Raw genomic sequence first — 26,225 nt, 5'->3', positions numbered from 1 at the left:
AAATGATCTTTTCAGTCAGAGAAAGTAAGAAACAAAATGGCTGTAATTACAGTACCAGTCAAAAGCTTGGACAAACCTACTCATTCAAGGGTTTTTCTTTATTTTTTACTATTTTCTACATTGTAGAATAGTAGAGAAGACATCAAAACTATGAAATAACACATATGGAATCATGTAGTAACCAAAAAAGGGTTAAACAAATGAAAATATATTTTAGATTTGAGATTCTTCAACGTAGCCACCGTTTGCCTTGATGACAGCTTTGCGCACTATTGGCATTCTCTCAACCAGCTTCATGAGGTAGTCACCTGGTTTTCTAATGATCAATTAGCCTTTTAAAATTATAAACTTGGATTAGCTAACACAACATGCCATTGGAACACAGGAGAGATGGTTGCTGATAATGGGACTCTACGCCTTTGTAGATATTCCATAAAAAATCTGCCGTTTCCAGCTACAATAGTCATTTACAACATTAACAATGTCTACACTGTATTTCTGATCAATTAGATGTTATTTTAATGGACAAAAAATGTGCTTTTCTTTCAAAAACAAGGACATTTCTAAGTGACCCCAAACTTGCGTGCGTGTGTTTATTTCAGCTTTTATTTCTTTCATCACATTCCCAGTGGGTCAGAAGTTTACATACACTCAATTAGTATTTGGTAGCAATGCCTTTAAATTGTTTAACTTTGGTCAAATGTTTCGGGTAGCCTTCCACAAGCTTCCCACAGTAAGTTGGGTGAATTTTGACCCATTCCTCCTGACAGAGCTGGTGTAACTGAGTCAGGTTTGTAGGCCTCCTTGCTCGCACACACTTTTTCAGTTCTGCCCACACATTTTCTATAGGATTGAGGTCAGGGCTTTGTGATGGCCACTCCAATACCTTGACTTGGTTGTCCTTAAGCCATTTTGCCACAACTTTGGAAGTATGCTTGGCGTCATTGTCCATTTGGAAGACCCATTTGCGACCAAGCTTTAACTTCCTGACTGAATTCTTGAGATGTTGCTTCAATATATCAACATAATTTTCCTGCCTCATGATGCCATCTATTTTGTGAAGTGCACCAGTCCCTCCTGCAGCAAAGCACCCCCATAACATGATGCTGCCACCCCCGTGCTTCTCGGTTGGGATGGTGTTCTTCGGCTTGCAAGCGTCCCCCTTTTTCCTCCAAACATAATGATGGTCATTATGGCCAAACAGCTCTATTTTTGTTTCATCAGACCAGAGGACATTTCTCCAAAAAGCACGATCTTTGTCCCCATGTGCAGTTGCAAACCGTAGTCTGGCTTTTTTCTGGCGGTTTTGGAACAGTGGCTCCTTCCTTTCTGAGCGGCCTTTCAGTTTATGTCAATATAGGACTCATTTTACTGTGGATATAGATACTTTTGTACCTGTTTCCTCCAGCATCTTCACAAGGTCCTTTGCTGTTGTTCTGGGATTGATTTGCACTTCTCGCACCAAAGTACGTTCATCTCTAGGAGACAGAACGGGTCTCCTTCCTGAGCGGTACGATGGCTGCGTGGTCCCATAGTGTTTATACTTGCGTACTATTGTTTGTACAGATGAACGTGGTACCTTCAGGCGTTTGGAAATTGCTCCCAAGGTTGAACCAGACTTGTGGAGGTCTACCATTTTTTTTCTGAGGTCTTGGCTGATTTCTTCTGATTTTCCCATGATGTAAAGCAAAGAGGCACTGAGTTTGAAGGTAGGCCTTGAAATACATCCACAGGTACACCTCCAATTGACTAAAATGATGTCAATTAGCCTATTAGAAGCTTCTAAAGCCATGACATCATTTTCTGGAATGTTCCATGTTGTTTAAAGGCACAGTCAACTTAGTGTATGTAGTCTTGTGACCCACTGGAATTGTGATACAGTGAATTATAAGTGAAATAATCTGTCTATAAACAATTGTTAGAAAAATGACTTGTGTCATGCACAAAGTAGATGTCCTATCCAACTTGCCAAGACTGTAGTTTGTTAACAAGAAATTTGTGGAGTGGTTGAAAAACGAGTTTCAATGACTCCAACCTAAGTGTATGTAAACTTCCGACTACATACATACATACATACATACATACATACATACATTCGGAAAGTATTCAGACTCCTTGACTTTATCCACATTTTGTTACGTTACAGCCTTATTCTAAAATGTATGAGATTTTATTTATTTAATTTAATCCATCTACTACACACAATACCCCATAATGACAAAGCGAAAACAGTTTTGTTTTTGGTGGAAATGTATTAAAAAAATTAAAACAGATACCTTATTTACGTAAGTATTCAGACCCTTTGCTATGAGACTCGAAATTGAGCTCAGGTGCATCCTGTTTCCATTTGTCATCCTTGAGATGTTTCTACAACTTCATTGGAGTCCACCTGTGGTAAATTTTGTTAGATTTCAGTGCGGCTTTTGACATTATCGATCATAGTCTGCTGCTGGAAAAAACATGTGTTATGGCTTTACACCCCCTGCTATATTGTGGATAAAGAGTTACCTGTCAAACAGAACACAGAGGGTGTTCTTTAATGGAAACCTCTCCAACATAATCCTGGTAGAATCAGGAATTCCCCAGGGCAGCAGTCTAGGCCCATTACTTGTTTCAATCTTTACTAATGACATGACACTGGCTTTGAGTAAAATAAGAAAAAAGTTGAGGGGTCTAAATACGTTTCGAATGCACTGTATGTCTCTGACCGAAAACGTGGAACTAAAGCCAAGATTTCTGATAAAGAGAAACGCTGGGTGAACTGACCTCCATAGCAGGTCATTTTGAATCTGAAGCTGGAAAAGTCTGTTGGAAAGCTGAACCTGTTAATTGGTTGGAGGTCTCTCTTTATCTTCATTAAGTGCAGGAATAAATGTGTGTGTTGTGTGCTATTAGGCTTTGCCTGAAAAGTTAAATGTTAGATATTACTGCACTGTCGGTGCTAGAAGCACAAGAATTTCGCTACACCCGCAATAACATCTGCTTATCACGTTTATGTGACCAATAACATTTTATTTAAATGACTCACTCTTTTTTATCATTTTTATCTCCCTTTCCCTTCCTTTATCCTCTCCCTCTCCTCCTTTTTCCTCTCCTCCTTCCCCTTCTTTGTCCTCCTCTCAAGGTGGCCGGCCCACCATTCAAGTACAACACGCTGAATGCCTTCACCAAGCTGCTGGGCGCCCCCACCAACATCCTCAGGGACTGTGTCCGCATCATGAAGCTTGAACTGGTGAGGTCCTTTTCCTGTGTGTGTGTGTGTGTGTGTGTGTGTGTGTGTGTGTGTGTGTGTGTGTGTGTGTGTGTGTGTGTGTGTGTGTGTGTGTGTGTGTGTGTGTGTGTGTGTGTGTGTGTGTGTGTGTGTGTGTGTGTGTGTGTGTGTGTGTGTGTGTGTGGGGTACCCCATAGATATATTTGTGTCAGTTAAGAATATAAAGGGGCTGGTGATGTGTGTTTCTGCCTGTCTGCGAGATAAATAAATATGTGTAATTGATTGTGTAGGTGGCTCTCTAACTTCTGTCCCCCTCTCCAGTTCCCTGACCAGGCCACCCAGTTAAAGTGGAATGTCCAGTTTTGTCTTACCATCCCCCCCAGCGCCCCTCCCATCGCACCCCCAGGAACCATCGCTGTGGTGCTCAAGTCCAAAATGCTCTTCTTCGTAAGTACTGGTTTTCCCTTGCCTGATTAGTTTTAATTTAAGCAGTTTATTGGCCATTGTCCACTCACCTGTTGTCAGTCTCTGTTTGCTGGCTTTCATCCTTCCCCTGTATTGTAGTTTAGTCAGTTGTCATAGCTGCATATCAGTTTCGTAGGTGTTACAACCCATCTTACAATTCCATTGACTTGCACTGAAATTGTGTGAAGTATAACTAACCCTATGCTCTCCCTGTATTCTCCCCTTCAGCTCCAGCTGACCCAGAGGCTGCCGCTGCCCCAGGAGCCGGTCAACATCATTGTTCCCATCGTATACGACATGGCCACGGGCCTGACCCAGCAGGCTGACATCCCCAGACAACACTCCTCCTCTGGGGCAGCAGCACTTATGGTCTCCAACATCCTCAAGAGGTTCAGCGAGCTGCACCCAGCACGACAGGGTCAGTGGGATTGTCTGCACACACAAATAGAAGATAGACTGAAAGATTTGATTGGAACATTCTGACAGAAAATAAATACAACATGTTATTTTTAGGGGGGGTATTATATTGACATTGGTGTTTTTGTCTCCTCTCAGGTGAGTGCACTATCTTTGCCTCAGTTCACGAGCTCATGGCCAACCTCAACCTGACCCCTGGTGGTCGTCAGTAGCACCTCCTTAGTCGGAAATGGAACCAGAACGGGAACACAACTGAATATGGTCCCATTCTGGAACAGGGAAAGGTTCCTTTCTGGAGTCTAATGAACTGGAGATGACGTGAGCCCACTGGGTTTCCTAATGCAACATATCTCTCTGCCTCAGCCAACCGACCTACAACTGATGTACAGTTCGTTTTCTGTCAAAAAAGGGAGCAGAATTATGCAGAACCATCACACAGTTTTTAGTCTTGATGAAGAACACATTCATGACCCAAATAAAGGAGTGTGTATCTTGAAAAAGAGAAGTTTTCATTGTAGGAAGAACTTCAAAAATATGTATTTTTTTCCCTCCAGATGCACTTCTTATCAAAGGATTCACAAATTAAGAATATGGGTGTTTACCTAAAGATGCACATTGTTGTAAATTTCAGCATTGAAAAGAATAATAATGACTTTTGCTAGAGCATGAATTCACATTTGTTCTTTTTTATAACGCAAGATATCAATACTGTTGTGGTACTGGGGATGAATTGTATCTTAGTACACTATTTAAATGTATTTTTCCCTTTATGATGTCAAACCTAGTCCCTTCCTAGTTCAAACGGGTCACTTTGAACACTGTAAAACTGTGACAAACTTTATAAGCCAGCTGTATTGTATTATGACTGCTTTTGAGTCCTGAATGAAGATACAGTCAATCTTTGATTACTATTTAATAAACCAATTTAAAAAATGACTTATTTTGGTCAACTTGTGTTTTTATTTGTTTATATTTTTTCAAAATCCATTCTCTATGGTGAATGACAATTACACTGAAAGCTGCTGGATTGAAAATGGGTGTGATTTATTTATGTCTATATACATATACTTTGAAGAATCTCAAATATAAAATATATTTTGATTTTAACACTTTGGTTACTAAACAATAATGCATGTGTTATTTCATAGTTTGGCTGTCTTCACTATTATTCTACAATAATAGTGAAGAAAAACCCTTGAATGAGTAGGTGTGTCCAAACATTTGACTGGTACTGTATATATATATATATGTATGTATGTATGTGTGTGTGTGTGTGTGTGTGTGTGTGTGTGTGTGTATATATACACTGCTCAAAAAAATAAAGGGAACACTAAAATAACACATCCTAGATCTGAATGAATTAAATAATCTTATTAAATACTTTTTTCTTTACATAGTTGAATGTGCTGACAACAAAATCACACAAATAATCAATGGAAATCCAATCAACCCATGGAGGTCTGGATTTGGAGTCACTCAAAATGAAAGTGGAAAACCACACTACAGGCTGATCCAAGTTTGATGTAATGTCCTTAAAACAAGTCAAAATGAGGCTCAGTAGTGTGTGTGGCCTCCACGTGCCTGTATGACCTCCCTACAACGCCTGGGCATGCTCCTGACGAGGTGGCAGATGGTCTCCTGAGGGATCTCCTCCCAGACCTGGACTAAAGCATCCGCCAACTCCTGGAAAGTCTGTGGTGCAACGTGGTGTTGGTGGATGGAGCGAGACATGATGTCCCAGATGTGCTCAATTGGATTCAGGTCTGGGGAACGGGCGGGCCAGTCCATAGCATCAATGCCTTCCTCTTGCAGGAACTGCTGACACACTCCAGCCACATGAGGTCTAGCATTGTCTTGCATTAGGAGGAACCCAGGGCCAACTGCACCAGCATATGGTCTCACAAGGGGTCTGAGGATCTCATCTCGGTACCTAATGGCAGTCAGGCTACCTCTGGCGAGCACATGGAGGGCTGTGCGGCCCCCCAAAGAAATGCCACCCCACACCATGACTGACCCACCGCCAAACCGGTCATTCTGGAGGATGTTGCAGGCAGCAGAACGTTCTCCACGGCGTCTCCAGACTCTGTCACGTCTGTCATGTGCTCAGTGTGAACCTGCTTTCATCTGTGAAGAGCACAGGGCGCCAGTGGCGAATTTGCCAATCTTGGTGTTCTCTGGCAAATGCCAAACGTCCTGCACGGCGTTGGGCTGTAAGCACAACCCCCACCTGTGGACGTCGGGCCCTCATACCACCCTCATGGAGTCTGTTTCTGACCGTTTGAGCAGACACATGCACATTTGTGGCCTGCTGGAGGTCATTTTGCAGGGCTCTGGCAGTGCTCCTCCTGCTCCTCCTTGCACAAAGGCGGAGGTAGCGGTCCTGCTGCTGGGTTGTTGCCCTCCTACGGCCTCCTCCACGTCTCCTGATGTACTGGCCTGTCTCCTGGTAGCGCCTCCATGCTCTGGACACTACGCTGACAGACACAGCAAACCTTTCTGCCACAGCTCGCCCTTGATGTGCCATCAAGGATGAGCTGCACTACCTGAGCCACTTGTGTGGGTTGTAGACTCCGTCTCATGCTACCACAAGAGTGAGAGCACCGCCAGCATTCAGAAGTGACCAAAACATCAGCCAGGAAGCATAGGAACTGAGAAGTGGTCTGTGGTTCCCACCTGCAGAACCACTCCTTTATTGGGGGTGTCTTGCTTATTGCCTATAATTTCCACCTGTTGTCTATTCCATTTGCACACAGCATGTGAAATGTATTGTCAATCAGTGTTGCTTCCTAAGTGGACAGTTTGATTTCACAGAAGTGTGATTGACTTGGAGTTACATTGTGTTGTTTAAGTGTTCCCTTTATTTTTTTGAGCAGTATATATATATATATGTGTGTGTGTGTGTTATATATTATATATATATATATAAGAACAAAAATATATATGCAACATGCAATAATTTCAAAGATTTTACTGAGTTGCAGTTCATATAAGGAAAATAATTTAACATGACTGGGCAGGGGTGGGGTGGTCCTTGGAAGGCATAGGGCCACCCACTTGGCAGCCAGGCCATGCCAATTATAATTAGTTTTTTCCCCACAAAAGTGCTTTATTACAGATAGAAATGTATGTGATCATTTTAATGTAAGGTGATGCCAAAGTTCTATTCTATTCTATGTGTTAATCTAGCTATGACATCACACCTGACCTCCAAATCAAATCCAATTGTATTGGATGTTTAACAGATGTTATTGCGGGTGTAGCGAAATGCTTGTGTTTCTAGCTCCAACAGTGCAGTAATATCTAACAATTTCACAACAATACACACAAAAATCTAAGTAAAGGAATGGAATTAAGATTATGTAACTATATATATATATATTTTCACCTTTATTTAACCAGGTAGGCTAGTTGAGAACAAGTTCTCATTTACAACTGCGACCTGGCCAAGATAAAGCAAAGCAGTTTCACACATACAACAACACAGAGTTACACATGGAATAAACAAACATACAGTCAATAATACAGTAGAAAAAAAGTATATATACAGTGTGTGCAAATTAGGTAAGATAAGGGGTAGGCCATGGTGGCGAAGTAATTACAATATACCAATTAAACATTGGAATGGTAGATGTGCAGAAGATGAATGTGCAAGTAGAGATACTGGGGTGCAAAGGAGCAAGAATAATAAATAAATAAATACTGTATGGGGATGAGGTAGTAGGATGGGCTATGTACAGGTGCAGTGATCTGTGAGCTGCTCTGACAGCTGGTGCTTAAAGCTAGTGAGGGAGATATGTGTCTCCAGCTTCAGTGATTTTTGCAGTTCCTTCCAGTCATTGGCAGAAGAGAACTGGAAGGAAAGGAGGCCAAAGGAGGAATTGGCTTTGGGGGTGACCAGTGAGATATACCTGCTGGAGCGCGTGCTACGGGTGGGTGCTGCTATGGTGACCAGTGAACTGAGATACGGCGGGGCTTTACCTAGCAAAGACTTGTAGATGACCTGGAGCCAGTGGGTTTGGCGACGAGTATGAAGTGAGGGCCAGCCAACAAGAGCGTACAGGTCGCAGTAGTGGGTAGTATATGGATGGGGCTTTGGTGATGAAACGGATGGCACTGTGATAGACTGCATCCAATTTGTTGAATAGAGTGTTGGAGGCTATTTTGTAAATAACATCGCCGAAGTCAAGGATCGGTAGGATGGTAAGTTTTATGTGCATGAGTGAAGGATGCTTTGTTGCAAAATAGGAAGCCGATTCTAGATTTAATTTAGGATTGGAGAGTTTACAGTCTAACCAGACACCTAGGTATTTGTAGTTGTCCACATATTCTACGTCAGAACCGACCAGAGTAGTGATGCTGGACGGATGAGTAGGTGCGGGCAGCGATCGGTTGAAGGGCATGCATTTAGTTTTACTTGCATTTAAGAGCAGTTGGAGGCCACAGAAGGAGAGTTGTATGGCAATGAAGCATGTCTGGAGGTTAGTTAACACAGTGTCCAAACAAGGGCCAGAAGTATACAGAATGGTGTTGTCTGTGTAGAGGTGGATCAGAGAATCACCAGCAGCAAGAGCGACATCATTGAAAAGAGTCGGCCCGAGAATTGAACCCTGTGGCACCCCCATAGAGACTGCTAGAGGTCCGGACAACAGGCCCTCCGATTTCACACACTGAACTCTATCAGAGAAGTAGATTCACACACTGAACTCTATCAGAGAAGTAGATATGACGAAATACAATCACGTTCTCTCTCTCTCACACACACACACACACACACACACACACACACACACACACACACACACACACACACACACACACACACACACACACACACACACACACACACACACACACACACACACACACACACACACACACACACACACACACACACACACACACACACACACACACACACACACACAGGGAGAGAGACAAATGCATGAAACCAATTGATTTATTATCAATAACATCTCACATTCTTTTGTGCTTTTGATTTACACCGTTAAAAAAACGGTTCTAATTCCACCATGGAAAGCACAGGGCCATCAGACACCAGTCCAGTTCCACTCAGCAGCATTATTTCCTTTGATCATTTGAACAGGGCGAGGGAGCACAAAGCACACACAAGCTGCATTCAGTAACAATATTCTTATTTGTCTTATAAATAAAGGCAGTTGCTCCCTGACAACACAAAGAACTTTGATCGTATTAAAAGGGCAGGGGAGGCTAACCCACAGAAGCTGCATTTAGTACGGGGGGGGGAATGTATGAAATGTATGGATAAGAGCGTCTGCTAAAAATGACTAAAATGTAAAAAGAAAGAAATGTAGTCAATTCAGCATCAAAAGGTCACTACAAGGCAGTGTTGCTGATGAAATGACGCAAGAGCACACCCTAGTGGAGAAAAAGCTTACAGCACCTGGTATTCCCAGGCGGTCTCCCATCCAAGTACTAACCAGGCCCGACCCTGCTTAGCTTCCGAGATCAGACGAGATCGGGCGTATTTTTTTTTAAATATATTTTATTATGAGAAACAGACAATTTTACATCGTTTCAATCATAATTAAAAGGTGAACAATTCACCCTTTACAAAATCAGAAAGAAAATACAATCAATTAACAATTAAATCCAATTAATAATTAAACACAAGTTTTCCATTTGATGAAATTCGAATAAATGTACTCCCCCACACAAATTGCTTTTCAAAGTTGCATCCACCATATCTATGTATTATCTCTATATTTTTCTCCAACATACTCTTAAAAAGTACCTCCACACTCACACATTTTCCTTCATAATGACCCAAGTTCCTTCTTAATCTTACAGCATATCGAGCATGACTTAAAACATAATTAACCAAATTAAAGTTCAAAACTTTACTTTTCCCATTTATACCAAAAAGAAAAAATCTCCTCCATTCCACCCCATTAAAAATCTCCTCCCCCCAATGTTTTACTAAAAGCTCCTTTAGAAATTCATGAAACCCTCTTAATCTACTACATTCAATGAAAAAGTGCAAAAAGTTTTCCACCCCTATATGACAAATGTCACATTCTCTCTTAATATTTCTGTTGATTTGATGTAGAACCACATTAGTAAAAATCCTATTATGTTTTATTTTAAAATCATTATCTTCACATTCTATGGAATTCCATTTTACATTAACATTCTTCCATATTGATTTCACATCCAAATCTACAAAGACCTCCGACCACACTTTCTCTGAAGCAGGAACTTTTATCTCTTTTAAAATACATTTACTATAGACTGTTTTAACTTTCAAGCCTGACAAATCATGTTTCACTCCATTTTTTTCATAAAATAAAACCGGTAAACCCCTAGCTCTCTTAACCACCTCTGTATTTATTAAAACCACCCACTCCTCCGGAATACACCCCAGAATTCTCTTATACATATTTTCTACTGTAGTTTTGCTTATGTCATCATCTACCTCAATTACATTGTCATAAATAGCGTGTACCGGTAGAAACCCCGGAATGACCTCATATAGAATATCACCAATCTGTCTCATCCCAGCTCTCATAAAATATTTACAATACAACATTGCATTATTATACTTGATCTTTGGATTCAAAAAGATTGGCTGGTTTAAAATATTTTCCAAAATGTTACATTCATAGGAAATGTGTGGTAAAAAGTGTCCCCAAGCCTCAAAAACTTCCTTATAAAACAAAGGTATTTTTCCCAACATTTCTTGTTTTACACACATTAATAAACCATTATCCCCGATCCTCCCAACCTCCTGCAAATACTCTGTAAAAAACGTTTTCCACCCGTAATCTAATTCTCCATATAAATACTTCCGAACCATTTTCACTCTTATCGCTATTTTCCTCACCTTTAGATCCACTAACTTCAAGCCCCCCCTCCTCATAACCTGCAATCAATGTTTTAAAAGCGATTTTCACCCCCTTCCCATCCCATAAAAAATCAACTAAAATCTTATTCATTTCAGTTAAAACCCATTCTGGCACATCTAGTACATTCATGACATGAACAAAAATTGACATCAGTAAAGAATTTATAACAATAACCTTCCCCTTTAATTTTAACAACCTCCCCTTCCACATATTTACAACCTTCCTGACTTTATTTATCACCCCACTCCATGTCAAATCTCTAGCTTCCTTTTCTTTTACTCCTATAAAAACTCCTAACACCTTAAAATAATCTTTGACCTCTTTAAAAGGAAAATTCCCCTCATTTACTTTCCAATATACATTACAACAGACTTTTCCATATTAACTTTTGCTCCTGATGCTCTTCCATATACTTTAAAACCTTCTATTACCCTTTTTACACTATCCTCATCTCTAACTGTTATAGTTGTGTCATCTGCATATTGGTGAATCAAACTTGAACCCTTCTGTGGAGTCTGTACACAATTAATAAAATTATCCTTCTTAAGAAAAGCCGCTAAAGGTTCAGCTGATAAAACATAAAGTAAAGCAGATAAAGGACATCCCTGTCTCACAGATCTCTCCAGGGTAAAAGAATCAGTTAAAACCCCATTGCATTTCACCCTACTTTTTGCATTTCTATATAATAATTTAATCCACCTTATTATTTTATTACCAAAACCAAATCTTTCCAAGGCCCTAAACATAAAATCATGTTCTACCCTATCAAAAGCCTTATTTAAATCTATGCTTAAAACAATACCCCCTATCTTATCCCCATTCATTTTGTGTATCACGTCTCTAATTGTATTCATTGTGTCAGCTATATCTCTCCCAGGAACACTATAATTCTGTGTTGGTGCAATAATATCATGTAAAACTCTCTTCATCCTATTCGCTAAGATTTTGGCTAAAATCTTGTAATCCACATTTAATAAACTAATAGGCCTATAATTCTCCAATTTTACCTTACTCCCTTTGTTTTTATATAAAATAGTTATCATTCCTGTCACCATTGATTCTGATACACAATCCTTCTCCTCCATATAGTGATAAACCTCCAATAAAATAGGTGCTAAAAGCCTTTCATAAATTTTATAAAACTCTGCAATGATACCATCTACTCCAGGGCTCTTATTCAACTGTAAACCTTTTATCGCATCCGTAACTTCATTTACTGTAATCTTCCCATCACACATCAATTTATCCTCTCCATTAATTTTCACCTCCACACTACCTAAAATCTCCTGTACACACCCCTCATCCACCTCCCCTTTTTTAAATAAGTCCTTATAAAAATTCTGCACTGTCTCTAAAATCTCTACATAATCATCTACTACTTCCCCCTTCACATTTTCAATCTGTCTAAGATATGTTCTTCTTTGAGTACTCTTCTCTAATCCAAGAAAAAAGGAGGTGCATTTCTCCCCCTCCAAAAAATACTTTGCTTTGCTTCTTATAATAGCCCCCTTACACCTATCCATGTCATATTTACTCAATTTTGCTTTCAACTCTAAAAACTTTTCTATATTATAATTAGGTTCACTGTCACATTTGCCCATTTCTTCATCCAATTTTGCTCTCAACTAATTTTCTTTTCTTTTCATCCTGCCTCTCTTTTTCCTTGCATATCTTGTACTAAACACTTTTATTTTTTCCTTAACCTTGTCCCACCATAAACACTTATCATCCCCTTTCTGCTTATCTTCCATTTCACATGTTATCAAAGATTTCAGTTGTTTACAATAATCCTCATCCCCTAAATAACTCGCATTCATACACCACGTACCACCTCCTATTCTTTCCTTGTCTAAACCCACCGAGAAACTTAAACATGCATGATCACTGAAAGTTGTAAAAACATACTTAACATCTTTGATAAAATCCCTTAAACTTTCTTTAACTAAAATCAAATCTATTCTAGTTTGTTTTAATTCCCCTAAAACCACCTGCCTTCTCGAAAATTCTCGTTTATCGGGATTGTCATCTCTCCATATGTCAATAAGTTTTTTCTCAAACATCATTTTCTTTAAAACCCCTCTAGATGCATCATTTCTAAAAGCTGCTCCCCTTGTCATATCTAATCTGTCCAATTTCACATTAAAATCCCCCACCACAATACAATTTCCCACACTCCATCGTCCCACTTCAATAAATAAAACCTTGCGCTCTATTTCGTTATTTGGCGCATAAACATTTATAATTCTAAACTTCATATCCATATACTCAAAATCTAAAACTAAAATCCTCCCATTATTATCATCATGTACATGTACCACTTTGTCCACCACATCCTTCCTCAATAAAATAGCAACCCCACTAGAATTCCCTCTACCATTATTAACAAAAATAAAATCCCTCCATATTTGTTTTATTTTCAATACACAATCATTGTCCCAATGCGTCTCTTGTAGACATAAGATATCCACATTTTCCATTTGCACTATATTTTGAAATTTATCCATTGTCCTTAACCCATTTACATTTAAGGACACAAAATTTACCATTTCAAAAAGTAATAAAATGAAAAAGTATACCTTCATTGTCCTCTACCTTTTGTCCTGTTTCTTTCCTCCTCCATCCTTCTTCTCTCCCCCCGTCATCTTCCTCTTCCTGTATCTTTCCCTTAGTCTTTCTATCTTTTCCCCATCTTCCGTATCAGATATTTCCTCCAAGTCCATATCGTCCAACCAACTCAATTTATTTCCTCCCACACCCGAAGTGCTCCCCGTATCTCTCTCCGTCTCTGGTACTGTCGTCAAAATCAAACTCCCCTCCATATCTTCACCCCCCGATGTACTCGCAAGGGCTGAGCCTTCCCCCAAAATCTGTGCGTCCCCAGTGCCTCCACCCAGCTCGATCTCCCCCTCCTCCTGGAAACTCCCTCTTCTCATCTCTGAACCCATGCTGCTCCCTGTTTCGTCCGTCTTCTGCTCCATCTTCTGCATCTCTCCACTTTCCTCCACGTTCTCTTTCCCATCCTCTTCTTCTCCTCGCGATGCTTCATCAGCTTCCATAAAGAGGTCCTGGCTCTCCTCCTCATTTGCAACCTCTCCACAGTTGCACTCGTCAGTTCTCTTCCGACATCCTGCGCAAACGGCCCTCTCTCTCGCTCCAGCACATTCCCTCGCATAGTGTCCCTGGTTAACTCACTTAAAACATCTAAAGTCAGGGCAGTCCTTTAAAATATGTCCAGGTTGGATACACAAGCGGCATACCCTAACCTGCTTGTCATGTATCACCCTGAAATATTCGCCACCCTCCAATGTCTCAAACTTAGTGGAATACGGCAAAGACTGCACGGTGTCTGTGAACTTGACCTTACAGTATCTCGTCCCATCTACGATTTCCGTCCCCGGCCACACTCTCCTTCTGATTTCCGAGACGGCCGCTACACCCCAGCTCCGCAATTTGTCTACTATAGCTCCGTCCTCTATATAGACTGGCAAATTCATGAACGAGACTATGAGTTCGTTTGCCATCACGTCTCTTGCCATTACCTTCGTATTCTTGATCTTGAACCCATCCATTAAACGCTCTTTTCCTTTTGCATCCCGCATCGTGACTTCATATTTCCTTTCTCCTTTAATTCTGCACCCCACCAACTCTCCGCACACATCTTTAATTGATCTTAGTAATTCCATCGTCGTTATCTTGTCTTCTCCTATCAATTCCACCACCACCGTTCGTTCCTTGCCGTATTTTAAGCCACCTTCAGGTCCAAATTTTGTCCTTTGCGCATTGCCTTTGTCTTTATCCGTTCCATTATTCGTTGCCATGTTGTCCGTCATTAAGAAATCAGAAAAAGTCTCAAAAACTCACCCCCAAGCAGCAGAACTGCAAGGGGGGAAAAAACTCACTAAACTTAAACTTATTTGAATTCAAAATCAGATATTATCCGTCAAAAAACTAAGAATATCAAACAAATAGCTCTCGAGCAAACACTCACTTACAGCGTAATTACCTGCACCTGTCTTACTCACCGGAGGGCGTATTCAGGCTGGTATGGCCGTAAGCCGTTAGACTAACTCATGGTACAGCATATGAAGTCAAAGTGAGTGTGATAAACAGACATTGCGTTTTCACCAATTAGATAAGCAGCTTGAACTTTGGCTCACTCAAAAACTGCAAGTAATTACATATACTGTAGCCATCACTTTTTAGCACAAAATCAAACTAACCTTGCTAACATTTCAAAGCAAGGGCATATTTTCCACACAGCCTTGTGGGGAAAAAAACGGACAAATCCAATGAATTCGGACAAATACATCATTAGCAACACTTTCCCATGCAGCTATCCTACTAGCCAGAATCAATACACGAAAGTTCTGAATGTAGAAAACCTATTACATTGCTCTGTGCTAAGGAGGAGCGCATGTAAGGACAATTTCATATTGTTAGCGCATGGGGCGCGTATGACACATGATGACGGGTAGGGGTCCAGAGCGGCTTCCCAACCATGTCTTGATTGAAGTACCAGCGTGTCATAAATAGCATGCTGCATTTCGCAACATGATGTTTCCACAAAATGCCAAGCATGTTTCGCTACAAACAGATGTTTGCACCTTTTGATTAAGCGTAACATAAAGTCTCTTTGACAATTGATTTCAAAGATCTTCACACCTGTCGGCAAGCCACAGTTGTATCATTAAACAAGACATCAGGGGCGAGCGCGAACGCAGTCCCCCACTACCATAAATTATGCAATCGAGATTTCCACATTTGGGAAATTCGCAGGGGTCAGCACAGCCGGAGTGCAATGGCTGAGCCTCGCCCTGGGTGAACCGCCTTCTTGATCACGGTATCTCCCTTGCCAGGTAAGTATGAGTTATACACATCGGTGGAGGGCAAGTCTTTCCAGTGCCAACATTTTCGGCTGACGGTAACTACTTTGTGTTCTGCTAATATCACGCCACTTCGACCGGCGTTAAATGCCGTTTAGGAATGCACTTGCAGACAGAGTGGTGAAAAAGTAGTTTATTTTGTTTACTAGATTATATCAGTGAACCACTAGATTCCCATCATGCAACACTGTAGAAAAAAATCACCAATGACTTTTTAATACACTGCTCAAAAAAATAAAGGGAACACTTAAACAACACAATGTAACTCCAAGTCAATGACACTTCTGTGAAATCAAACTGTCCACTTAGGAAGCAACACTGATTGACAATACATTTCAAATGCTGTTGTGCAAATGGAATAGACAACAGGTGGAAATTATAGGCAATAAGCAAGACACCCCCAATAAAGGAGTGGTTCTGCAGGTGGGAACCACAGACCACTTCTCAGTTCCTATGCTTCCTGGCTGATGTTTTGGTCACTTTTGAATGCTGGCGGTGCTTTCACTCTGGTGGTAGCATGAGACGGAGTCTACAACCCACACAAGTGGCTCAGGTAGTGCAGCTCATCCAGGATGGCACATCAATGCGAGCTGTGGCAAGAAGGTTTGCTGTGTCTGTCAGCGTAGTGTCCAGAGCATGGAGGCGTTACCAGGAGACAGGCCAGTACATCAGGAGACGTGGAGGAGGCCGTAGGAGGGCAACAACCCAGCAGCAGGACCGCTACCTCCGCCTTTGTGCAAGGAGGAGCAGGAGGAGCACTGCCAGAGCCCTGCAAAATGACCTCCAGCAGGCCACAAATGTGCATGTGTCTGCTCAAACGGTCAGAAACAGACTCCATGAGGGTGGTATGAGGGCCCGACGTCCACAGGTGGGGGTTGTGCTTACAGCCCAACGCCGTGCAGGACGTTTGGCATTTGCCAGAGAACACCAAGATTGGCAAATTCGCCACTGGCGCCCTGTGCTCTTCACAGATGAAAGCAGGTTCACACAGAGCACATGACAGACGTGACAGAATCTGGAGACGCCCGCGGAGAACGTTATGCTGCCTGCAACATCCTCCAGCATGACCGGTTTGGCGGTGGGTCAGTCATGGTGTGGGGTGGCATTTCTTTGGGGGGCCGCACAGCCCTCCATGTGCTCGCCAGAGGTAGCCTGACTGCCATTAGGTACCGAGATGAGATCCTCAGACCCCTTGTTAGACCATATGCTGGTGCGGTTGGCCCTGGATTCCTCCTAATGCGAGACAATGCTAGACCTCATGTGGCTGGAGTGTGTCAGCAGTTCCTGCAAGAGGAAGGCATTGATGCTATGGACTGGCCCGCCCGTTCCCCAGACCTGAATCCAATTGAGCACATCTGGGACATCATGTCTCGCTCCATCCACCAACACCATGTTGCACCACAGACTGTCCAGGAGTTGGCGGATGCTTTAGTCCAGGTCTGGGAGGAGATCCCTCAGGAGACCATCCGCCACCTCATCAGGAGCATGCCCAGGCGTTGTAGGGAGGTCATACAGGCACGTGGAGGCCACACACACTACTGAGCCTCATTTTGACTTGTTTTAAGGACATTTCATCAAAGTTGGATCAGCCTGTAGTGTGGTTTTCCACTTTAATTTTGAGTGTGACTCCAAATCCAGACCTCCATGGGTTGATAAATTAGATTTCCATTGATTATTTTTGTGTGATTTTGTTGTCAGCACATTCAACTATGTAAAGAAAAAAGTATTTAATAAGATTATTTCTTTCATTCAGATCTAGGATGTGTTGTTTAAGTGTTCCCTTTATTTTTTTGAGCAGTATATCTTAACCTGTCTGATATCAGAAATGTATGCGATATGACGAAATACAATCACGTTCAGACACACACACACCCACACACACACACACACACAAACACACACACACACACACACACACACACACACACACAGGGAGAGAGACAAATGCATGAAACCAATTGATTTATTATCAATAACATCTCACATTCTTTTGTGCTTTTGATTTACTCCGTTAAAAAAACGGTTCTAATTCCACCATGGAAAGCACAGGGCCATCAGACACCGGTCCAGTTCCACTCAGCAGCATTATTTCCTTTGATCATTTGAACAGGGCGAGGGAGCACAAAGCACACACAAGCTGCATTCAGTAACAATATTCTTATTTGTCTTATAAATAAAGGCAGTTGCTCCCTGACAACACAAAGAACTTTGATCGTATTAAAAGGGCAGGGGAGGCTAACCCACAGAAGCTGCATTTAGTACGGGGGGGGGGGAATGTATGAAATGTATGGATAAGAGCGTCTGCTAAAAATGACTAAAATGTAAAAAGAAAGAAATGTAGTCAATTCAGCATCAAAAGGTCACTACAAGGCAGTGTTGCTGATGAAATGACGCAAGAGCACACCCTAGTGGAGAAAAAGCTTACAGCACCTGGTATTCCCAGGCGGTCTCCCATCCAAGTACTAACCAGGCCCGACCCTGCTTAGCTTCCGAGATCAGACGAGATCGGGCGTATTCAGGCTGGTATGGCCGTAAGCCGTTAGACTAACTCATGGTACAGCATATGAAGTCAAAGTGAGTGTGATAAACAGACATTGCGTTTTCACCAATTAGATAAGCAGCTTGAACTTTGGCTCACTCAAAAACTGCAAGTAATTACATATACTGTAGCCATCACTTTTTAGCACAAAATCAAACTAACCTTGCTAACATTTCAAAGCAAGGGCATATTTTCCACACAGCCTTGTGGGGAAAAAAACGGACAAATCCAATGAATTCGGACAAATACATCATTAGCAACACTTTCCCATGCAGCTATCCTACTAGCCAGAATCAATACACGAAAGTTCTGAATGTAGAAAACCTATTACATTGCTCTGTGCTAAGGAGGAGCGCATGTAAGGACAATTTTATATTGTTAGCGCATGGGGCGCGTATGACACATCATGACGGGTAGGGGTCCAGAGCGGCTTCCCAACCATCTCTTGATTGAAGTACCAGCGTGTCATAAATAGCATGCTGCATTTCGCAACATGATGTTTCCACAAAATGCCAAGCATGTTTCGCTACAAACAGATGTTTGCACCTTTTGATTAAGCGTAACATAAAGTCTCTTTGACAATTGATTTCAAAGATCTTCACACCTGTCGGCAAGCCACAGTTGTATCATTAAACAAGACATCAGGGGCGAGCGCGAACGCAGTCCCCCACTACCATAAATTATGCAATCGAGATTTCCACATTTGGGAAATTCGCAGGGGTCAGCACAGCCGGAGTGCAATGGCTGAGCCTCGCCCTGGGTGAACCGCCTTCTTGATCACGGTATCTCCCTTGCCAGGTAAGTATGAGTTATACACATCGGTGGAGGGCAAGTCTTTCCAGTGCCAACATTTTCGGCTGACGGTAACTACTTTGTGTTCTGCTAATATCACGCCACTTCGACCGGCGTTAAATGCCGTTTAGGAATGCACTTGCAGACAGAGTGGTGAAAAAGTAGTTTATTTTGTTTACTAGATTATATCAGTGAACCACTAGATTCCCATCATGCAACACTGTAGAAAAAAATCACCAATGACTTTTTAATACACTGCTCAAAAAAATAAAGGGAACACTTAAACAACACAATGTAACTCCAAGTCAATGACACTTCTGTGAAATCAAACTGTCCACTTAGGAAGCAACACTGATTGACAATACATTTCAAATGCTGTTGTGCAAATGGAATAGACAACAGGTGGAAATTATAGGCAATAAGCAAGACACCCCCAATAAAGGAGTGGTTCTGCAGGTGGGAACCACAGACCACTTCTCAGTTCCTATGCTTCCTGGCTGATGTTTTGGTCACTTTTGAATGCTGGCGGTGCTTTCACTCTGGTGGTAGCATGAGACGGAGTCTACAACCCACACAAGTGGCTCAGGTAGTGCAGCTCATCCAGGATGGCACATCAATGCGAGCTGTGGCAAGAAGGTTTGCTGTGTCTGTCAGCGTAGTGTCCAGAGCATGGAGGCGTTACCAGGAGACAGGCCAGTACATCAGGAGACGTGGAGGAGGCCGTAGGAGGGCAACAACCCAGCAGCAGGACCGCTACCTCCGCCTTTGTGCAAGGAGGAGCAGGAGGAGCACTGCCAGAGCCCTGCAAAATGACCTCCAGCAGGCCACAAATGTGCATGTGTCTGCTCAAACGGTCAGAAACAGACTCCATGAGGGTGGTATGAGGGCCCGACGTCCACAGGTGGGGGTTGTGCTTACAGCCCAACGCCGTGCAGGACGTTTGGCATTTGCCAGAGAACACCAAGATTGGCAAATTCGCCACTGGCGCCCTGTGCTCTTCACAGATGAAAGCAGGTTCACACAGAGCACATGACAGACGTGACAGAATCTGGAGACGCCGCGGAGAACGTTATGCTGCCTGCAACATCCTCCAGCATGACCGGTTTGGCGGTGGGTCAGTCATGGTGTGGGGTGGCATTTCTTTGGGGGGCCGCACAGCCCTCCATGTGCTCGCCAGAGGTAGCCTGACTGCCATTAGGTACCGAGATGAGATCCTCAGACCCCTTGTTAGACCATATGCTGGTGCGGTTGGCCCTGGATTCCTCCTAATGCGAGACAATGCTAGACCTCATGTGGCTGGAGTGTGTCAGCAGTTCCTGCAAGAGGAAGGCATTGATGCTATGGACTGGCCCGCCCGTTCCCCAGACCTGAATCCAATTGAGCACATCTGGGACATCATGTCTCGCTCCATCCACCAACACCATGTTGCACCACAGACTGTCCAGGAGTTGGCGGATGCTTTAGTCCAGGTCTGGGAGGAGATCCCTCAGGAGACCATCCGCCACCTCATCAGGAGCATGCCCAGGCGTTGTAGGGAGGTCATACAGGCACGTGGAGGCCACACACACTACTGAGCCTCATTTTGACTTGTTTTAAGGACATTTCATCAAAGTTGGATCAGCCTGTAGTGTGGTTTTCCACTTTAATTTTGAGTGTGACTCCAAATCCAGACCTCCATGGGTTGATAAATTAGATTTCCATTGATTATTTTTGTGTGATTTTGTTGTCAGCACATTCAACTATGTAAAGAAAAAAGTATTTAATAAGATTATTTCTTTCATTCAGATCTAGGATGTGTTGTTTAAGTGTTCCCTTTATTTTTTTGAGCAGTATATCTTAACCTGTCTGATATCAGAAATGTATGCGATATGACGAAATACAATCACGTTCAGACACACACACACCCACACACACACACACACAACACACACACACACACACACACACACACACACACAGGGAGAGAGACAAATGCATGAAACCAATTGATTTATTATCAATAACATCTCACATTCTTTTGTGCTTTTGATTTACTCCGTTAAAAAACGGTTCTAATTCCACCATGGAAAGCACAGGGCCATCAGACACCAGTCCAGTTCCACTCAGCAGCATTATTTCCTTTGATCATTTGAACAGGGCGAGGGAGCACAAAGCACACACAAGCTGCATTCAGTAACAATATTCTTATTTGTCTTATAAATAAAGGCAGTTGCTCCCTGACAACACAAAGAACTTTGATCGTATTAAAAGGGCAGGGGAGGCTAACCCACAGAAGCTGCATTTAGTACGGGGGGGGGGGGAATGTATGAAATGTATGGATAAGAGCGTCTGCTAAAAATGACTAAAATGTAAAAAGAAAGAAATGTAGTCAATTCAGCATCAAAAGGTCACTACAAGGCAGTGTTGCTGATGAAATGACGCAAGAGCACACCCTAGTGGAGAAAAAGCTTACAGCACCTGGTATTCCCAGGCGGTCTCCCATCCAAGTACTAACCAGGCCCGACCCTGCTTAGCTTCCGAGATCAGACGAGATCGGGCGTATTCAGGCTGGTATGGCCGTAAGCCGTTAGACTAACTCATGGTACAGCATATGAAGTCAAAGTGAGTGTGATAAACAGACATTGCGTTTTCACCAATTAGATAAGCAGCTTGAACTTTGGCTCACTCAAAAACTGCAAGTAATTACATATACTGTAGCCATCACTTTTTAGCACAAAATCAAACTAACCTTGCTAACATTTCAAAGCAAGGGCATATTTTCCACACAGCCTTGTGGGGAAAAAAACGGACAAATCCAATGAATTCGGACAAATACATCATTAGCAACACTTTCCCATGCAGCTATCCTACTAGCCAGAATCAATACACGAAAGTTCTGAATGTAGAAAACCTATTACATTGCTCTGTGCTAAGGAGGAGCGCATGTAAGGACAATTTTATATTGTTAGCGCATGGGGCGCGTATGACACATGATGACGGGTAGGGGTCCAGAGCGGCTTCCCAACCATGTCTTGATTGAAGTACCAGCGTGTCATAAATACCATGCTGCATTTCGCAACATGATGTTTCCACAAAATGCCAAGCATGTTTCGCTACAAACAGATGTTTGCACCTTTTGATTAAGCGTAACATAAAGTCTCTTTGACAATTGATTTCAAAGATCTATCACACCTGTCGGCAAGCCACAGTTGTATCATTAAACAAGACATCAGGGGCGAGCGCGAACGCAGTCCCCCACTACCATAAATTATGCAATCGAGATTTCCACATTTGGGAAATTCGCAGGGGTCAGCACAGCCGGAGTGCAATGGCTGAGCCTCGCCCTGGGTGAACCGCCTTCTTGATCACGGTATCTCCCTTGCCAGGTAAGTATGAGTTATACACATCGGTGGAGGGCAAGTCTTTCCAGTGCCAACATTTTCGGCTGACGGTAACTACTTTGTGTTCTGCTAATATCACGCCACTTCGACCGGCGTTAAATGCCGTTTAGGAATGCACTTGCAGACAGAGTGGTGAAAAAGTAGTTTATTTTGTTTACTAGATTATATCAGTGAACCACTAGATTCCCATCATGCAACACTGTAGAAAAAAATCACCAATGACTTTTTAATACACTGCTCAAAAAAATAAAGGGAACACTTAAACAACACAATGTAACTCCAAGTCAATGACACTTCTGTGAAATCAAACTGTCCACTTAGGAAGCAACACTGATTGACAATACATTTCAAATGCTGTTGTGCAAATGGAATAGACAACAGGTGGAAATTATAGGCAATAAGCAAGACACCCCCAATAAAGGAGTGGTTCTGCAGGTGGGAACCACAGACCACTTCTCAGTTCCTATGCTTCCTGGCTGATGTTTTGGTCACTTTTGAATGCTGGCGGTGCTTTCACTCTGGTGGTAGCATGAGACGGAGTCTACAACCCACACAAGTGGCTCAGGTAGTGCAGCTCATCCAGGATGGCACATCAATGCGAGCTGTGGCAAGAAGGTTTGCTGTGTCTGTCAGCGTAGTGTCCAGAGCATGGAGGCGTTACCAGGAGACAGGCCAGTACATCAGGAGACGTGGAGGAGGCCGTAGGAGGGCAACAACCCAGCAGCAGGACCGCTACCTCCGCCTTTGTGCAAGGAGGAGCAGGAGGAGCACTGCCAGAGCCCTGCAAAATGACCTCCAGCAGGCCACAAATGTGCATGTGTCTGCTCAAACGGTCAGAAACAGACTCCATGAGGGTGGTATGAGGGCCCGACGTCCACAGGTGGGGGTTGTGCTTACAGCCCAACGCCGTGCAGGACGTTTGGCATTTGCCAGAGAACACCAAGATTGGCAAATTCGCCACTGGCGCCCTGTGCTCTTCACAGATGAAAGCAGGTTCACACAGAGCACATGACAGACGTGACAGAATCTGGAGACGCCCGCGGAGAACGTTCTGCTGCCTGCAACATCCTCCAGCATGACCGGTTTGGCGGTGGGTCAGTCATGGTGTGGGGTGGCATTTCTTTGGGGGGCCGCACAGCCCTCCATGTGCTCGCCAGAGGTAGCCTGACTGCCATTAGGTACCGAGATGAGATCCTCAGACCCCTTGTTAGACCATATGCTGGTGCGGTTGGCCCTGGATTCCTCCTAATGCGAGACAATGCTAGACCTCATGTGGCTGGAGTGTGTCAGCAGTTCCTGCAAGAGGAAGGCATTGATGCTATGGACTGGCCCGCCCGTTCCCCAGACCTGAATCCAATTGAGCACATCTGGGACATCATGTCTCGCTCCATCCACCAACACCATGTTGCACCACAGACTGTCCAGGAGTTGGCGGATGCTTTAGTCCAGGTCTGGGAGGAGATCCCTCAGGAGACCATCCGCCACCTCATCAGGAGCATGCCCAGGCGTTGTAGGGAGGTCATACAGGCACGTGGAGGCCACACACACTACTGAGCCTCATTTTGACTTGTTTTAAGGACATTTCATCAAAGTTGGATCAGCCTGTAGTGTGGTTTTCCACTTTAATTTTGAGTGTGACTCCAAATCCAGACCTCCATGGGTTGATAAATTAGATTTCCATTGATTATTTTTGTGTGATTTTGTTGTCAGCACATTCAACTATGTAAAGAAAAAAGTATTTAATAAGATTATTTCTTTCATTCAGATCTAGGATGTGTTGTTTAAGTGTTCCCTTTATTTTTTTGAGCAGTATATCTTAACCTGTCTGATATCAGAAATGTATGCGATATGACGAAATACAATCACGTTCAGACACACACACACCCACACACACACACACACAAACACACACACACACACACACACACACACACACAGGGAGAGAGACAAATGCATGAAACCAATTGATTTATTATCAATAACATCTCACATTCTTTTGTGCTTTTGATTTACTCCGTTAAAAAAACGGTTCTAATTCCACCATGGAAAGCACAGGGCCATCAGACACCGGTCCAGTTCCACTCAGCAGCATTATTTCCTTTGATCATTTGAACAGGGCGAGGGAGCACAAAGCACACACAAGCTGCATTCAGTAACAATATTCTTATTTGTCTTATAAATAAAGGCAGTTGCTCCCTGACAACACAAAGAACTTTGATCGTATTAAAAGGGCAGGGGAGGCTAACCCACAGAAGCTGCATTTAGTACGGGGGGGGGAATGTATGAAATGTATGGATAAGAGCGTCTGCTAAAAATGACTAAAATGTAAAAAGAAAGAAATGTAGTCAATTCAGCATCAAAAGGTCACTACAAGGCAGTGTTGCTGATGAAATGACGCAAGAGCACACCCTAGTGGAGAAAAAGCTTACAGCACCTGGTATTCCCAGGCGGTCTCCCATCCAAGTACTAACCAGGCCCGACCCTGCTTAGCTTCCGAGATCAGACGAGATCGGGCGTATTCAGGCTGGTATGGCCGTAAGCCGTTAGACTAACTCATGGTACAGCATATGAAGTCAAAGTGAGTGTGATAAACAGACATTGCGTTTTCACCAATTAGATAAGCAGCTTGAACTTTGGCTCACTCAAAAACTGCAAGTAATTACATATACTGTAGCCATCACTTTTTAGCACAAAATCAAACTAACCTTGCTAACATTTCAAAGCAAGGGCATATTTTCCACACAGCCTTGTGGGGAAAAAAACGGACAAATCCAATGAATTCGGACAAATACATCATTAGCAACACTTTCCCATGCAGCTATCCTACTAGCCAGAATCAATACACGAAAGTTCTGAATGTAGAAAACCTATTACATTGCTCTGTGCTAAGGAGGAGCGCATGTAAGGACAATTTCATATTGTTAGCGCATGGGGCGCGTATGACACATGATGACGGGTAGGGGTCCAGAGCGGCTTCCCAACCATGTCTTGATTGAAGTACCAGCGTGTCATAAATACCATGCTGCATTTCGCAACATGATGTTTCCACAAAATGCCAAGCATGTTTCGCTACAAACAGATGTTTGCACCTTTTGATTAAGCGTAACATAAAGTCTCTTTGACAATTGATTTCAAAGATCTATCACACCTGTCGGCAAGCCACAGTTGTATCATTAAACAAGACATCAGGGGCGAGCGCGAACGCAGTCCCCCACTACCATAAATTATGCAATCGAGATTTCCACATTTGGGAAATTCGCAGGGGTCAGCACAGCCGGAGTGCAATGGCTGAGCCTCGCCCTGGGTGAACCGCCTTCTTGATCACGGTATCTCCCTTGCCAGGTAAGTATGAGTTATACACATCGGTGGAGGGCAAGTCTTTCCAGTGCCAACATTTTCGGCTGACGGTAACTACTTTGTGTTCTGCTAATATCACGCCACTTCGACCGGCGTTAAATGCCGTTTAGGAATGCACTTGCAGACAGAGTGGTGAAAAAGTAGTTTATTTTGTTTACTAGATTATATCAGTGAACCACTAGATTCCCATCATGCAACACTGTAGAAAAAAATCACCAATGACTTTTTAATACACTGCTCAAAAAAATAAAGGGAACACTTAAACAACACAATGTAACTCCAAGTCAATGACACTTC

At 42.8% G+C, this 26,225-nt stretch overlaps 1 protein-coding gene and 7 non-coding genes across 8 annotated transcripts in view; 1 reads left to right on the top strand and 7 right to left on the bottom strand.

Moving 5' to 3' along the window:
* LOC106586797 (mediator of RNA polymerase II transcription subunit 14) overlaps window positions 1-5,029 on the top strand; it is a 37,791-nt gene extending 32,762 nt beyond the window's left edge. The window contains exons 26-29 of the mRNA XM_014174464.2: window positions 3,125-3,232; window positions 3,533-3,658; window positions 3,905-4,094; window positions 4,232-5,029. Coding sequence (XP_014029939.1) covers window positions 3,125-3,232; window positions 3,533-3,658; window positions 3,905-4,094; window positions 4,232-4,305 — 498 coding nt within the window. The 3' untranslated portion in view covers window positions 4,306-5,029. The remainder of the gene's footprint in view (window positions 1-3,124; window positions 3,233-3,532; window positions 3,659-3,904; window positions 4,095-4,231) is intronic.
* Window positions 5,030-15,677: 10,648 nt separating this feature from the next.
* Window positions 15,678-15,841, bottom strand: LOC123730684 (U1 spliceosomal RNA). The gene has a single exon (XR_006762119.1). It is a non-coding gene; the product is annotated as a U1 spliceosomal RNA (small nuclear RNA).
* Window positions 15,842-18,278: 2,437 nt separating this feature from the next.
* LOC123730622 (5S ribosomal RNA) lies at window positions 18,279-18,397 on the bottom strand. The gene has a single exon (XR_006762057.1). It is a non-coding gene; the product is annotated as a 5S ribosomal RNA (ribosomal RNA).
* A 644-nt stretch (window positions 18,398-19,041) lies between these two features.
* Window positions 19,042-19,205, bottom strand: LOC123730683 (U1 spliceosomal RNA). Its single transcript, XR_006762118.1, has one exon. It is a non-coding gene; the product is annotated as a U1 spliceosomal RNA (small nuclear RNA).
* Window positions 19,206-21,636: 2,431 nt separating this feature from the next.
* On the bottom strand, window positions 21,637-21,755 carry LOC123730611 (5S ribosomal RNA). The gene has a single exon (XR_006762046.1). It is a non-coding gene; the product is annotated as a 5S ribosomal RNA (ribosomal RNA).
* A 645-nt stretch (window positions 21,756-22,400) lies between these two features.
* Window positions 22,401-22,564, bottom strand: LOC123730682 (U1 spliceosomal RNA). Its single transcript, XR_006762117.1, has one exon. It is a non-coding gene; the product is annotated as a U1 spliceosomal RNA (small nuclear RNA).
* Window positions 22,565-24,993: 2,429 nt separating this feature from the next.
* LOC123730600 (5S ribosomal RNA) lies at window positions 24,994-25,112 on the bottom strand. Its single transcript, XR_006762037.1, has one exon. It is a non-coding gene; the product is annotated as a 5S ribosomal RNA (ribosomal RNA).
* A 645-nt stretch (window positions 25,113-25,757) lies between these two features.
* Window positions 25,758-25,921, bottom strand: LOC123730681 (U1 spliceosomal RNA). The gene has a single exon (XR_006762116.1). It is a non-coding gene; the product is annotated as a U1 spliceosomal RNA (small nuclear RNA).
* Between the last annotated feature and the right edge of the window lie 304 nt (window positions 25,922-26,225).

Source organism: Salmo salar, chromosome ssa25 (genome assembly GCF_905237065.1).
Source record: "Salmo salar chromosome ssa25, Ssal_v3.1, whole genome shotgun sequence".
Taxonomy (NCBI): Eukaryota; Metazoa; Chordata; class Actinopteri; order Salmoniformes; family Salmonidae; genus Salmo; species Salmo salar.
This window is presented reverse-complemented; position numbering and strand designations above follow the sequence as displayed.